The sequence below is a fragment of the Apteryx mantelli genome, chromosome 5 (assembly GCF_036417845.1).
Source record: "Apteryx mantelli isolate bAptMan1 chromosome 5, bAptMan1.hap1, whole genome shotgun sequence".
NCBI lineage: Eukaryota > Metazoa > Chordata > Aves > Apterygiformes > Apterygidae > Apteryx > Apteryx mantelli.
In genome coordinates, this window is record NC_089982.1 from 69,142,402 (window position 1) to 69,159,231 (window position 16,830).

The 16,830-nt window shown below is 40.1% G+C and overlaps 1 protein-coding gene across 5 annotated transcripts in view; it reads right to left on the reverse strand.

The window, feature by feature from the left end:
• The window catches only part of SLIT2 (slit guidance ligand 2), a 257,918-nt gene extending 241,933 nt beyond the window's left edge, over window positions 1-15,985 (reverse strand). For all 5 annotated transcript variants that reach the window (XM_067298185.1, XM_067298183.1, XM_067298186.1 and 2 more), the window contains exons 1-3: window positions 15,677-15,985; window positions 13,820-13,891; window positions 12,680-12,751 (exon numbers count right to left, since the gene is read on the reverse strand). In XM_067298185.1, coding sequence (XP_067154286.1) covers window positions 12,680-12,751; window positions 13,820-13,891; window positions 15,677-15,855 — 323 coding nt within the window. In that variant the 5' untranslated portion in view covers window positions 15,856-15,985. The remainder of the gene's footprint in view (window positions 1-12,679; window positions 12,752-13,819; window positions 13,892-15,676) is intronic.
• Between the last annotated feature and the right edge of the window lie 845 nt (window positions 15,986-16,830).

Sequence of the window (16,830 nt, forward strand, 5' to 3'; positions counted from 1 at the left end):
TCCTGATGTCATCTCAAACTCTCAAGCCATAGTGACTTCAATCAGCATCAGTCAGGTGGGGGAGTGGATCAAAACTCTTAATTACACTATCTGCAATTGCTACAATTCACTAGCAGGTCCATATGTGTTTTCCACATTTGATTCCGCCTTACTGTAACTTTCTTCTGATCCCACAGTAACCAGCTGTATACAGCAAGGGAAATCCTTCTTTCTTCCCACAGAGCCTGCTATCCTACCTCTAGTCTGAGATGACCTTCATAACCAGGAGCAGTTCTAATAACAGGGCTTTGCAGTAGATGACAGTCTACCATGCACATCAGAGAGCAATTCAGGTTGGAAAGACCTCAGGAGGTCTCCAGGCCAACCTCCTGCTCAAAGCAGGGCCAGCTGTGAGGTCAGATCAGGCTGCTCAGGGCTTTATCAGATAGCTCTTGAAAACCCCCAAGGATGCATATGGCACAGCCTCTCTAGGCAACTGACTTGTTCCAGTGCTTTACTGTCCTCACAGTGAAAAAGTTTTTCCTTGTATCCAGTCTGAACTGCGTTTCAATTTATGCTAGCTGTCTCACCACTGTGAAGAGTCTGGCTCCAGCTTCTTGATAGCCTCCTCATAGGTATTAGAAGGTTGTTATTTGGTCCCCCACCAGACTTCTCTTCTCCAGGCTAAATAAGCCCAGGTCAAATATTTCCACTGGGTTTTAAGGCAATGCATCTTCTACTAGTGCACAATAATTGTTCAAGTACATGCAGTTCTAGGCATAGACCCCCTAAAATAAAAGCCCTCAAATATAACTTGAGTACTGTTCTAAATTAAGCACTGTTCCAAGTAAATTACAAATGAAATTTACTCTTTAATTAAAAATAGTCTGTCCCATTCGGTGCACAGAGACCAAGAGCCTTCTCTAAACAGGGCAAAAATATTTTACTCTACCTCCATTGCTTTAAGGATAAAAGGTTTCCAACTCACAAAAAGTTAATGATAGCAGAATCCATTATTCCTCTTTTGAAGTTAGCTGAAATAAGCAAATACACTATCTGTGCATAGTAACACACAGTACTGAATAGCTTAAAAATTCTGCTCTTAAAGGAGCACATCTCCATTATATCCCCAGAAGACATTACTATCACATACTTAAAAATACCACATAACATCTTTCTGTTGGAGTTCTTTTGAAAAAACGTATAACCTTTAAAAGCACAAAAAAAAAATCACCATTAAATTTCAATTTAATATGAAAGGATATTTCAGTAAACAGAGTGTTCAGGAAGCAGCACTTTGACTCACAATGCTCACAATGACAGACCCCACCACACTTCTGATGTAGTTCCAGCAGGTTACAGGGAGACACAATTACTGAGAAGGTCTAATCCAGAGTTGGTCTCGGGAAATGCAGAAGAATCAAGCTAAAAAATAATCTAAGTATCTTAAAACAGGAAGCTAGTGTACAACACCTAAATCAGCTCAGACTGATTTACACAGATTTAACTATCAGTCCCAGAAACTTGACCCTAAAGACATTAAAGGATAATAGAATAAGTGATGTCTATTCACTCTATTCCCTCACCAGAAAATGGACATCAAGCTTGACTTGGGCTCAAGTCTACAAGGAAGGCAAGCTTCATTACTCTTCTACAGAAGCAATGTTGCTATTTATCTGTCAAAACCAGAGAACATCTGTGCATCACTCTCCAAAGCCAGTCTACTGAACTTCAACATACTTGGCAACTGCTGTCTATGAATCTGTGACTTGTGCAAACATGTCATCAAGTGAGAAGAAAGCCCAAAAACTAATAGCTAAGCAAAAGATTGTGCCAGTTTTTCCATTAAGACTTCTCTGCAAAGGCCTTCTCATCTCCAGTCAAGCTACTCATGATCTCTTCTTAAAACCTAACAATACCAAGTTTCCTAATTTTTAATCATGTGGTCAGTATCTCTGAAAAGGTCAGGGCTGATATTACAATAGTAGCACACTTAAGTTAGAATTTTTCTCAGGTCAAGAACCACATAATCAGGGTTCCATTTTCCAGACTAAACAGATTAGCTAAGAAAGATGTCCAAGTTGTTTTCAGTTAGATACCAAATATCAGTTTGATATTTGTTTTAATAAACATTTACTCTGAATGGAAGCAAGATTCTTACACAGTGCAAAGCTAGTTTCATACTTGCATAGGAAGTGGTACCAGTTTGCTAGCTATAACGCTCAATTGAACTAGTGGGTCTGAATGTATCTACACTAGTTGAACCCTAAAGCATGTTCTGTCCTTCTTTTCCCTCTCACAGGGCTACTGTCAAGTCCAAAATCATCACCCCTTGGTCAATTTTCCATACATTCTAGAGAACACCATTTTGAACAGAGAACCTATACTGTATCTGCTTCATCTAAGAGGCAAAGGTTTTCCAGTATAAACTGAACTAGGACAAACATCTTTTTTGGCTAAAAAGAAAAGGGAAAGAAAATAAGGCTGTCTTCTGGAGGCTTCAATTTCCCTTACTGTTTCAGCAGTGAGAAAGAAGATGAAAAGATATTTCTACATATATCTGGCAATTATGCTTAATAATTTTGCCTACAGTATTAAAAGAAGTGTGAAAACCAAAACACCATTTGCTCATAAGTATTAGTATATATAAGCTTAAAGTTTTGCTGAGCACAAGTCAAGTCAGGCTGCATGTGCATTATACAGCTTGATGTTTGTGTGAGCTAACAGGACCTGATGGCATGTACCCATGAGTGCTGAGGGAGCTGGCCAGTGTCACTGCAAGGCCACTCTCAATTATCTTTGAAAGCCTGTGGCAACTGGGATAGATTCCTGAGGATTAGAAGAAAGCAAGTGTCACTCCTATCATGAGGAAGGACAAGGAAGAGCATCTGGAGAACTACAGGCCAGTAAGCCTCACCTTGATCCCTGGGAAGGTGATGGAGTAGCTAATCCTGGAAGCCATGACCAAACATATTAATGACAAAGTAGTAGTCATCATGGATTTACAAAGGGAAACTCATGCCTGACCAACCTGATAGCCTTCTGTGATGAGATGACTAGTTTGGTGGATGAGGGGAGAGCAATGGATGTTATTGACTTTAGCAATGCCTTTGACACTGTCTCCCATAAAATCCTCATAGGCAAATTGATGACATATGGACTAGGTAGGTATGCAGTGAGGTGGATAGGAAACTGGCTGAACTACCAGACTTAAAGCATTGTGATCAACAGAACAATGTCCAGCTAGAGCCCAGGCACTAGCGGTATAACCCAGAGGTCAAAATTGGGTCAAATACTGTTCAACTTCTTCATTAATGGCCTGGATGATGGGACAGAGTGCACTGTTTGTAGATGATACAGAACTGCGAGGAGGGTTTGATACACCAGGTGGTTGTGCTGCCATCCAGAGGGACCTGGACAGGCTAGGAAATAGGCCAAAGGGCACCTCATGAATTTCAAAGAAAAATGTCAAAAAGTGTTTGATGCCCCAGAAAAAGGGGACAGAAATTTTACTTAGTCTTGATGGGGAAAAACAAATAAAGATTCTCTTTGATTCATCTGGGGGCAAAAGTCCTGCCCCAGATAGGATTGTCCTCATCTGTGAGATGGAAAGGTTGTAGTGTGTTTATTATGGCAATACTTCACCCAGCTCTGTAGCAGTAACACAGGGAATCATGCAAGACAGAACTCCAGCACTAACTAGGCTTCTTCGGTTAAAAAAAGATCACCTTTCATTTAAAAGTTTACCTGCTATGAACTCAGCATAGTTCATTAGCAGGCCACTCAAACACCATAGGAGAAATACTACAGAAGCTAAGTAGTCTTGGCTTGTAGCAAACAAACCACAAGGAAGAAAATAGAAGTTATAAAACCTCCATGAGGTAATATAAGATCAAGCATTACGCAAGCAAGAATTGTCTTTGACACTACTTGAAGTTTTTTAAAAAAGGAAAGGAGAAAGATGACCTGTTAATAGAATTTAGCTAGAGTTTAGGCAGATTATTTAGACAGCAGACAAGAAGGGCAACTCTTGCAAATAGTCTAAATAGTGCCAGAAAGACAGTTACAAGCGTGAGTCATCGCAATACTTTTTCATACAAGTACCCTTCTGTAGCATCTGTACAGGCATGGTGCCAAACTACAAGTCAGAAAGGCTGATGTGCTTTAAAAATTAAGAGAGAAGTGGCCATATTGGATCTGATTATTACTCTTGGCTATTATTAGAGACAAACCAACACAATGCACCACATACTACAAAGAAAAATAAAACATTTCTTCGGATGAAGTTTCAGACAGACTCTTCAGAGTGATATGAAGTAATATAACAGTATGAGTCACTGAAGTGACAGTCATGCAGCCAAATCCCTCATGCAGTTTGAAGTTTAACCATAAAACTCCAAGCAAATTTGCAATTTCTGAAATTAAAATAAGCAGTAAGTTATTTTAGATGTTATCTGAAAGATATGCTATATTCATATGAAATGTGCTATGACACACAACTCATTTTTACCTGTAGCAATTTAATATTAAACCTGTTCATTTAAAAAGATTGAAGTGGCTGTGTAAAAGATAAACATGATTTTTAAAGCTATACATTTTAGTTCTACTGTAAGTTTAATACCAGTACTCTGCAGCATCATTTTAAAATGTTCTGAACACAAAATACCATTTGTAACAAAAATGTTGATACAATGGTTCTGTAGAACCAGATTTGGTTTCAACATTTTGCAACAGTGCAAATTACCCATTTCAGAGGAAGCAAGAAAGGGGAGCATCCAGCAAACAATGTCACAAAGGATGAGCACAAAACAGATGTGGGAAAAATAAACAGCCTTCCTGCCCTGGAATTTGTAAAAAGGTCTGCAAAGAGCAAACAGGACTTCTCACTGCAATTTGACTTCTAGACCTATAAAAGGAGTCCCATGAGAAACTAGACTCAGATGAATAAAATAATGTGAAGAAATAATAGTGAAAGTATTCAAGGCTTTCAAAAGGAGAACTTTGCTCTTGGACTTTAAGTTTTATCAAACGTTTTGTATTATCCTGCAATTAAAGTGTTGCTATATAAGCTTATTCCTACAGTGCTATTAGAACACTGTTTCTCTCCTTAAATACTGTCTTCAAAGACAGCCTTTGTCTATTTCTGATTTACCAGAATTTTTTTCTAAAGAAGCTATTTGAAGTTGCTTTGACAAAAGTCTGCTAATGCAGGATAATGACTGTAGTAATTTTTTAAACTACAAATACAGGTGCCCTGGTACAATACTTGTAAGATAGTCTCACATTCCTTGGTAAGTGATTAGCACCGCAGGCTTCGTGGTCTCCTCCCTGTTTTAAGATGAGGAATGTGCTATGTGTTGCCCTTAAACTAGGTAGGATTAGCTAAGAGAAGGATTTTTCACATCCGTGATTAACAAGGAATAACTGTTCACCCCCTTCAGGGCTGTTCAAAAACCTGAACTCATTACTCTTCCGCTACCTATAACACATGCAGGAAAATATTAACCTTTCCAGTGCTCACATTTTCACACTGAAACTAAACAGGTGCTTAAGTGTCAATGCTTTAAAAAGGAGTGAACTGAAAACATTAAACATCCTAAAAACATGCAGGCACATACATCTGCACATGAGGTCTTAGGCAGTCTGGCCCAGATCTTCCTGGCTGCAGTAGTGAGAATGTCCAGAATGTACACCAAGTAAAAAAATTAAATCCCAGGCTTCAGTAATGAAACTGTGGCTGAGAAGAGCAACATACCAAAATAAGATCAGGAGTCAGTGAGCAAGAAAGTCAGAGACTAACTTCTAGCTAAAGGTCTAAGAACTCATTCTAAGACCTCAGTACAACTTCCCTTCAGATAACAATTTTGCTGCACTTACATAGGATAATGTCTTACTCCAGAAAGATGCCGATTTCCTTCAGGATACTTGTATAGTCAAGCACAACAAGATGAAATATCTTCCATAGACTGATTGTTCTTTTACCTATTACAGCGAGGCAAATGATTTCTGAACAGTAGCAGTGACTCGACTGTTAGCATAGCTTTTTTTCACCACTAGCCCTAAAATTCCACACTAGCTTTTAAATTTCACATCTAAGCCTTTAGAAATTAGAAAAAATAATCAGATCATGCCTCACAGTTAAGAACTGTGACTGCTGTTACAGTCAAATTTGAAATATTTGACATTTTTTTCTAGAAGTCCCAGCTCCCAAAGTTTTATTATGTAGCTGTGTGGAAGTGATACCCGAGATTTTTAAAACTTCTCTTCTGCAACTAAAAGGCTATGTTCTATCAGAGACTCAAACCCCAAAAAGCAACAATTCAGAACAAAACTGGTTATTTTGGAATTGACTTCTGGACACAGATGACATTATTTACAAATCATAGAAAATCCTGCTAAACCTTTTAAAAGTTACTAGTTTTCCTACTTAGAATTCAAGTTCTATGGGTAAAGCTAATCAAAGGTTTGGAATAAAACTACAACCTCATGCCACACATCAATACATAATAAAATATTCACACATAGGTCTGGACAGCATGTTTTATCCTATGAGTAACAGAGTAAGTCATATTTTTCTAGGATCATTACCATTATTATGAAAGTTCACGATGGTTTGTTTCCCCCCATGCAGTCTATCAGTTTATGGGAAGAAGTGTCAAGGGGAAATATTGTTCTTGATGGGAAAGAACATACACAGAAGAGTTACCATGGCCTTTTCCTAGCCTAGACAAAACCAGAGCTGTACTAGTTTGCCTATTTTGTAACAGATGCTAACTCCCTCACTAATTTTCCAGTCCTGATGGGCAGTAAGTGCCAAGGCCAAACTGTATTTGTTTTTATCTTAGATGCAAAACTTTATTTCTTAGTTCATCCTGCTGTTCATGCTTTTGTAAGACAAGATGCTCTATAAAGCCCCACACATTTCAGAGATTGTGGCAGCTCATTTTGAGTTTTGCTTTTATAAAAGGCAAAAACTGCTAACACAGCCTATATTCACCACATTTATCAGGGATAGATGAGAGCCCAAAGAGATAACCCAAACCACATAACATAGGAAATAGAGCTAAAAAAACTTTATATTACTGAATCCTATTTTATATCTTTGGTGAGATGGACTCATGTATACTTAGATTAGAATTAAGTCCTTGCTACAGAAGCTGCAAGCACAGCCTTTTCATATAGTTTTGTGTCTAGAAAAGATATTCAAACAGTACTTCATATTGTTCACTACATAGCAAATTTTTTCCTAATTTTTCCTTCATACTTCTCTTGTTGTGCACATCTACAAGTTTCAAATTGTTCATCTACAGCATGAACAAAACTTTTATAATTTTCAGTACTAGTGAGTCAAATGTTTCCATTCCTAAGTAAACACCCCCTTCATAAAATAACTTTTAACAACTTGCTGTCATATATTTGGAGAGATGGAGGCCCCAATAAATAACAAGTTCCTCAGTTTGGTATTTTAGAAATGTGCTGCAAAAATTTAGAAGTAATTCATGAACTGTAACAAAACACGGTATTATTAAAATATTTCTCATTATTCAGTGATAGGTTATATGAAATGTGGAAATGCAACATAGATGGCTTTCGGTTTAAAAGCTATTTCAAGTAACAACTTGAAGTTCAACCCTTAAAGCATTCTCTTCTTGAACTCAGGATTTCAGAGCTTACTTATTCAATATAACTCAGGACTTTTTGTTTTTCATTTTTTATTTTAGTATTTAGCTCAGATACCGATTTTCACAGATTACAGTTGCTACAAAATCTGTGAGAAAAGTATTTTACTTCTACACTCCTTTTCCATAGAAGTGGTGTTTACCTACAAAGATAGCTCTTTAGAACTGTTAAGATAATACATGGACATTTTAGAAATAAATACTATTAATTCAAGTATAAGCAGTATACGGTTCAGCCTGGAAATTTTTAGTCCACACAAGTAACTTTTCTCACAAGAGAAGTCAGTGGGGCAACTCATGCAAACCAAGTTATTCACATGGTAAGTAAGTGCAGAATCAGACTCTGTTAGCATTTTAGGGGCATACTGTTGCCTCAATGGATTATTTACAGGTACAGGAAGAAAAATCTGGGTAGTTTTCAAACTACTGCTGCGATCTCTTCCTACCCAGATGTCTTTTGCATGTTCAGCATAGTTTTAGAATGAGCATATCTGGTGTCTCAACTACTAGGTTAGAAATATTTTTTAGAAAAAACTAATGATTAAGAGCAATGTTCCTATCAGCAAACAGACTTTTTTCCTAAATGAAAAGTTCACTGCTCTGGTATATAATCAAACAAAGAGTATGTTTAGCCCTCAAAACACAACTACATTGTTTTTCTGGGGTACGAAGAATTTCAAGGAAGTTTTAGACTTAAGAAGTTCATAGTAGAATTGGTTCATGTCTATAGCAGCTGTCTTCCAGCCAGATTTTATATTTCCCTCCAGGTGACAAGGGCTTGTAAAAACACTGGGATATTTCTAGCAGTAGCTGCAAGACCACAGGGGAAGGTGGTGATGGGGATAAAAACAAATGACTGTACTTCAACTTTTTTTTCCTCAGTCCAAGCATTAGCCTTCAGAAAATACAGATTTTCAGGACTATCTTCATCTTGTTTTCTCATAAGATGTGTTCAAACTATTCAAAACATCACACTTCAGACCATCACACCTCCTACTTTCCAGCAACGAAATGCAGAGAAACTCACCATGGATACGTGGCTGTGGTCTGTACAAGAGAGGTTCAGAGACCTTAACAAGCCAAGTCCTGATCCTTTCTTTATGGGAGCTGCCATGCAGTAAACAGTCACACACTCTAAGTAGCACCATCCAAAAAAAGACCATACTCATATGAAAATGGGCTCATAATACAAGTTACTGGTCAATATAAAAGTCTGGAAAATGTTAAATGGAAGACGGACAAAAATATAATTGAGCCAGGAATTTTGACACTGCTTCAGGACGTACACAAAGGGACAAGGTGTCCCATTTATTGAAAAATAGGCTGTATGTATTGAAGTTCAAAGAGCTGTTTCAACAGACCCTGAGAGCACCTACATATCACAATAGTACATGTGATTCAGCCGTTCAAGGTTGAGCCTCAGAAGAAAGCTATATTCACGTCAACCTTACTAGCTCCGAGCCCAGGCAGTGCTGTACCAACCGGAGCAGAGACAACACTGGGCCTTCATACAATCCTACCAGAGATTATAACTAAGCAATGCATGGCTGTGTATACACATCTATTTCACTGAAGATTTTTCAGAGAAATATGCAGCTAAAGAGCTTACAGCAAAGTCACACTTGTCTTCACTAGGGTCTCTCCAGCAACTAAAACTTCCACAAACCTAAAACCTAGCTGATTACATCTCTAGTTTCCATCTTGTTCCCTCCCCCAATTCTTACGCAATAGGCTCTGCTGTATGATCGTTTATCGCTAACCAAAGATTTTTACTCTAAAGTTTCAGCAGAGCTGCTGTAGTAAAACGGTACTGTAACAAGTGTTTATTTTGGTTTTGGTTTCCATTACATTTCTACAATTACACTGGTGTGACACAAATTCCTGCCATGGGGCACACTAGGTCTAAATAGCTTTGTGTACATGCTACTAGGTATATCTAACATACTACAGATTTGTTGTTGCTTAATTAAACTACAGGAAAAACATTTCTAACCACCTAAGAAAAGTGTACATAGCTTTAATCAATTCATATCCTAAGTAACTTTCTTAGGAAGAGAAGGTTGAGAGTTTCCTTAGAGACTGGATTTTGTAAGTGGTTCAGGTCTTCAGTTCCCACTTCCTTTAGAGACAGCTGAGGATATTCAGCGTTTTGCATGATCTGGTCTGCAAATCATCATTCAGATAAAACTACTGAACAGTTACTTGAAAGTCAGAGTGATTGGTGTAAACAGAAATGATTTTATAACTGAAATTCCAGTTAAAAGCAAACAAACAAAAAAACACATTACAACCTCCAGAGACTCATATTCTTTTTTTTCAGAAGGAAACTGTTGTGCAAGTCTGCTCTTCACTTTCAAAGGACAACTGAACCACAAGCAATGTATTTGCAAAGTTCAGTCTGTATACCCTGGCACAAGATATTCTAATATAAGCAATATATTACATATAAACAATTTCATAAACCAGTTCAATTCATTTAAGTTGCAGTAAAGGCTCTCTTAAACCTTCCACTGGCATGCTAAATGGACTGCATCAGGTATTCTTTGACAGTAGCTTGGCTCGCTCTATGAAATGTGGCATCCTATACTTAAAGCTTGTTTCTTAAGAAAAAAACATATATATGAAGTGCTTGCTATTTAGTGTGTAAAAAGAAAAAAAAAGCTTGAAGGAAGCATCCACAAGTTTCTTGAGAAATCGTTTTGAATTTCAGAATCCCAAGGAGATGAATTGGCTGTCAGAAAACAATGCGCCTTCATCAGATGGACTTGGCAGTTGTAAACAAGAGGAATTTTCTCAGCTTTTCCTCACAAATATGAAATATTTGCTCTTAGCCAACAGCTGGGGCGGTTTAAAGACGTCCTGCATATATATTCAAATTACAAATCACCCACACACCTAATGCTGACTGAATTTCTGCAAATTAAAAAAACCTCTGATAATTACTGGAGCAGACGCAAAATAATTCTACAGGCAAAGCAGAATCTAACTTCGTAGGTCTTTAAAACTGATTAAACTTCCAAATGTCTGGGTTTGCCTACTGAAGAGACAAAAATAACCCACAACAGTAGCCTCATTTACCATAGTTTTCATCAGAACCAGTATCTTATAAAATTGAAAATATCTATTTTCCACCCAAAGATTTTAAAGATTTATCAAGAGAGGAAAGCTTAAAAAAACCCCCAACAAAATACCACACTAACCAAAATCCCCAAAATCATAAGGGCAAGATGAAAGCATTTCTCATTTTTAGTTCAGACAAGCACATTTTAACCACTAAACTTCAATTTTGCTAATACTGCAATTCTGTATTCTACTTCACAAGTCTCATAATTTCAAGGCATTTAACCATAAGTTAAAATAATATTGTTAATAAATCGGGTAACAGGATCTTGCTTCAGGATAACCAAGAAACAAAGTTGATTATGTATTGTTTTAAATTTAGCAAGTATTTTGTATCTCAGTGGCAAATCACATCACGATGAAAGCATGGATGTCTGTTAATGTTTCATACATGTATACTTATTCTTGCAATATGAACTACACTGCTGTTTAATTTTCTAGTTAGACCCTATAAACCAAAATTAGGAATGTGTACATATTACTCTAATGTACCCCTCAGCAGGAGAAGTTGTACTAAATCTCTATACTTTGTACAAAGTTTAAAACACCTTGTAAAAAACACTGCATTAAGTTTGTTTTAATATGCCTTTGAAGAAATTCTGACTATGCATTTTTGAGAGCAGTCTCATTTAAAATTATTCAAAAATGTTTTACTACATAATGACACTCAATTTTTAATTCAAAAATTACATTTTGAGGGTGCAAAAAAAAGGAGGTAATTCTCAAGTACATATTTCAACCATTATAGAAATATCATAATTGCTCTGGTGGTTACTAAGTTTCTTTGCCAGCTTTATATTTATCTACACATGAAACTAATGCCAATTTTTTTTTTTTTTTTTAAACATACAGCAATTGTGGAAACAAAACACAAATATATTAGTAAAGACACAAAGATGAGACCAATGCCAATTTCCAGTGGAGTAAGGCAGTTCTCTCAGTGAATGAGAAAATAAACAAGAGCTTGGAGGTCTGTTTAAAGAAAAGTTGATATAACGAAAATGCAACAACTAAGATGCCTGAAAATGAAGATATGGCTCTGCAGTTTTACATGAACAGACATTAATACAGGGGGTTTCTTAGGCTTTTCTGGCTCCAGAATGAAACTATATCCAACTACCATCATCTTGTGTTTAATACTTAGTATGAGTTGTACAATACATTAAAAAAATTCCATGTGCAGCAAACTAAAAGCATGCACTGAAAATTAAGTAACTAGCATAAAAAGCTATACAGCTTCAGGAATTATCTTTTGTAATTATATGTCCTACTGCAGCCAAGCAGGTGTTTACACTTCAACTTCCCCAGACAAGATGCTCTCCTTCCCACTTCATTCTCTCCCTGCAGCCACAGAACTCAATCTTTTTTTAGTGGCCAAATCCTATTTGTTTTTTGAAAGTTAACGGTCAGCATTTTTTTCTGAGGCTTCATAAAAGCTTTAGTCCTTTACTTCCGTATAAAAACTGGTGTAGGATTGAACTACTGCTTCCATACTGCACATATCAAGAAGACACTTTACAACTAGCAGTTACTTCTAATGAATAACTTTTATATGAAACACCAACATCTCCAAGACTAACATCCCACACTACCTAATAAGACAGGCTTTTGTAGGTTTATTCATTTTCAAAAAAGTCCTTGGGTATTCAGAGGAAAATACTGCATCGCATTCAAGCAATTTCCTACAAGACAAGTGCCGCTTACTTTTCAAATCTGGACTGCTTATCAAAGATTCCCCCCCCACTCCCATATACACTGTCTGAGAATTTCTTACTGCTCATGTTCCTTAATAAGGATAAATGTTCACATTAAAAAAATAAATAAATAAATAAAAATCAGAGGTCTGATTGCCTTAACACACAACTTATTTTCTCATACAGTTTGGAAATAGAAATACTTACATCCTCTCCAGTTCTTTTAAATCCTGGAATGCTCCTCGTTCGATAGTACTGATCTTGTTCTCCATGAGCTGACTGAAATGTAGAAATTTTTATACAAAAGTTTTAATAGCTGATCACTTGTTGCATTAACACTAGTCATTTAAAGACAACCACATTTTCATTAAAACAGTACAACTCTTACTCTAGAATAACATCCAATCTAACATTCTGGACCCTTGTTATCCAACACTTTACATGGGCTTATATGCCCCGAAGGAGGAAGAAATTCTCTTTAAAATAAACAGGAATAGATATTGCACTTACGTAGTTAAATTAAGAGTCACAGATTTAAAAATAATATTTATGCATACACACACAAGTATCACTGCCCTTCGGCAAATTATAAGACTCCAGTTGAGCAGTATGAAGGCAAAAATCAGTCTCACATGAGAAAAACGAAACAAAAATACCTAACTGTGGTGTTGGTGGAAAAAAGAATCAATGAAATATTGCAGGGAGACAGTAAACATGGTAGTAGTTTTATTTTGTTTAGGAAAAAAACCCTTACAATATGATATTCTGATTAACAGAGAAATGGAAAGGGATTTTTATTTGATTACTCACTCAAATAAGATAACCTTGAAAAAGCTAAGAAAATTCTGCAGTATTTTAAACTCAGTATTACTTAGATTTTTTCCTCTAATAATTCAGTATTTGAAAAGCTCCATACTGCTGAAAACAAAGCGATTTACAGAAATAATCCAAATTATTCCCTGGTCAAAGTGTTTCTTTTTTACCCAGAAACTGTAAAATGTGAACTGTAATCTGCTAACCTTAAACTGAAGCTACTGCAACAGTTATTAAACCAATTTTAACAACTCTTATTTTTAAGCTATGTGCCAATTTAAAACCTCAACCTATTTTGCAGCCTTAAAGGGATATTAAAAAATATATAAACAAGATGGCTTGTATGACATTTGCTAACTTTAATACCTCTATAATGTGGGGGAGGGGCAGTGAGTTCAGATGCAGTAGCATGATAATTAGAAGGTGATAACCTTTACAACTTATTAGCTGAAAGATAACTGCTTCAACAGTTTTCATAACATGGACTGTAATATTAGTCCTAAAAGGTATCAGTGATAAAAAGAGAAAACTTACAGAACTCGAAGGTGCCTTAGACCAGCAAAGTCAGTCTTGGTGATTCTTGTGATGTTATTTCCATTAAGATCCCTAAGAAGAATAATTTATAAGCAGCAAAATTAAACATTCAGAGGTTATTTTATTTTTGTTTTGTTTGTTTTCATGGGCACAGCATTTTTGGAAGTTATGAGAACTTAAATGAACCCCATGATCCATACTGAAGACTAACTCTGTGTGAGTTCCAGATTTTCAAGTGACTAAAGGAAGGTTTATCTTGAAAGCAGTAGTTTAAAACTTTGTAATAACAGACCCTCAGAGTCTGTTTTGCCTGCTGTTATGTAGCTCACATTTGTGTCTAACACTACAGAAAACCCCAAACCTGTCTCAGTGTTGGCTGGTTATAATTGCAGTCGGAAAACCACTAGTTACAATATATTTGTGACAGTGTCTGTTAGGTGTACCGATAAGAGTTACAAAAACTAAACAAGCGACTGAAATCAAGACCGTTTTCTGCATTTTAAACACCTTCCAGCTTTCTTAGTATTTCTGCGAAAGTAGAACATGGCTCAACTTTCTATCGCAAACATTAGTCTTCATAAAATCATGTTTACCCTCCAACAGTCTTACGCTTGTTTGAAAGCTAAACTCTTCACTCACAGCACATGAAGCTATCCTTACTGCGGAATTCAAAGTGTGCTCAGAAGCAGAAAACTGTATTTAGGCCCTAACATTTCTGTTCATACTTCAGCACTACTTTCTTTTCCAGAGCTATTTGTCCCTTTTTTTTAATGCATTTTGAGTCAACATATAAGCTTGCCTCATTTGCAATCACTACAAACAAAACTAGACTTTGCAATTCTTGAGGTAAGCCATTGGGAAACGGTATTAGATGGAAACTACCCTAACAGTTACAGGTCATTTCTAATGTAGTTAGAAAAAAAATGTCAATTTTTTGGTGTTTTCACCACATGTGACAGGAACACCACTGTAAAGAAACCACAAAAGTTTCAGCAGAAATCAGTGTCCCTTACACTCTTCGTTTGAGTGAAATCACTTGAGACAGAAGTGTTCATACTCAAACGTTTAAACAGCTTAAAAAAAAAAGGCTGTGAGAAATAATGTATCCATGCCTTCCTCTCCCTAGAGCCTCCTGAGATCCAGCTTGATATTAAAGATACCTGACCACACTCCCGCTCGCTCCCAAGACTAGAAAATACCCTAGCCGGAGGATGCATGGAGGGTCTCAGAAAGCCGATATGGGGTGGTGGTGGCGAGGGGAATTCCGGTTAAGGCACAACTTGGTGCTGGGAGTGAGAAAGCGGCTAAGCCCCCCCGGCGGGCCTGCGCCGGGGCAGAGCGCTGCAGCGCGGCGCCTCCAGCCGCGGGCAGCGCAGCGCGGCCGCAGCGCGCCCCCGCCCGCCCTGCCGCGCGGAGCGGCGCGGCGCGGAGCAGCGCGGAGCGGCCGGGCGCCGCCGCAGCCCGCGGAGCGGCGCGGCCCCCCCAGCGGCGGCGGCGGGCTCGTGCCCAGCGCCTCGGGGGAGAAAGCCGCAATAGCGAAGTTTGCCGGGAAGCGGGGGAGGCCGCTCCGCCGCCGCCGCCCCCGCTCCGCGCCCCTGCGCTCCTCGCCGCGGCCGCCCGGGATGAAAGGCGAAGCGCTGGAACTAATGTTTTACCTCTTTCATGTCTCCTAGCGTTACCGTGAAGCGCGTAATGAGAATAGCAGGGGAAAGGAGCAGAAACCCACCCAAGGGCGTCGGAAACCTGAGCCAAGCCGGGGGCAACGGCTCGGCTCCGGGGGTCGCCGCTGCCCCTGCACGCCGCCTCGGCGGCCTGCGGCGGAGCGGGAGCCGGGGCGGCGGGGCGGGGGTTACTTACAGCCTCTCGGTGTTGCGGGGGATGTTCCGCGGGACGCTGCGCAGCGCCAGCCCGTGACAGTCCACGGTGCTCCCCGAGCAGGAGCACTGCGCGGGGCACGGCTGCGGCGCCACCTCGCTCGCCGTCAGCAGCAGCAGCAGCCCCAGGGAGAGGGGCAGCTTCTCCCGGGCGCACATCATCGCCGCCCGCCGCCGCCCGCCCGCCGGCCTCGGCCGCGGCCCCGGGGAGGCGCGGGAGCGCCGCCCTCCTCCTCGCCGCGGCGAGCACTTGGGCAACTTTCAGGGTGCGAAGAAAGCGGCGTCCTCTCTATCCAAAGCTAAGCCAGAAAAAAAAACAGAAAACAACCCCGGCAAAGTGAGATGGGTGGCACCAATCCGCTGCTGGAAGGCAACTTCGCCGGGAGGTGGGCCGGCCCGGGCCCTCCCTCGCGAGCCCGTCGGGTGGCAGGGAGATGCAAGAGTTGGGTCTCGTCTTCACACGCTCCCTGCGAATGCGAGGCAAACCCACGGGCTCAGGCTACGGCAGAGTTGGGCTGACTCCTTATCTTCCTCCTCCTCCTCCTCCTCCTCGCCCCTTGCAGAGCCGCGACGCCTCCCTCCGCCCCCGGCTAGAGGCCGCAGAACCTCGGCTGCCCCAGCGGCGTGCTTCCTGCGCGGCGGCCCGCGCAGCGCAGGACTCGCTCCCACGCGCGTCCCCCGCCGCGGGCCGCTCACAGCCCCACGGGGGGCGGCGGCGAGGCTGACACCGCACACACACCGCCCTGCCGGAGGCGCTTCAGCAAATCATGCCCCTCTCGCAGGCATTCATCAAACTGTCTCACGGAAGGAGGAGGCAGGAAAAAAAAGAAGTCAAACACACAAGATGATGTTGGGCTTGGCTTTTCCACCCCCCGCGCCCCCTCCTGCTGTAAGCTCCCAAGCCAAGTTTAGCAGGAAAGGGCTGGTCCTAGAGCACGATAATAATAAGCAGCTCGAGAAGTGATTCGTTGCCCTGCTGGGAAGGGAGTTCATCCACTACCTCCTTCTCCTCGGTGACAGCTCACAGCTCTTAGATCCTCCTGTGATCCCGGGAGCACGGCGAGACAGACCAGACAACAAGCGCGGTGGGGCGGGGGTGGCGTTATTCTGCTCCCCGTTGTCGCCCGGATACGGTGG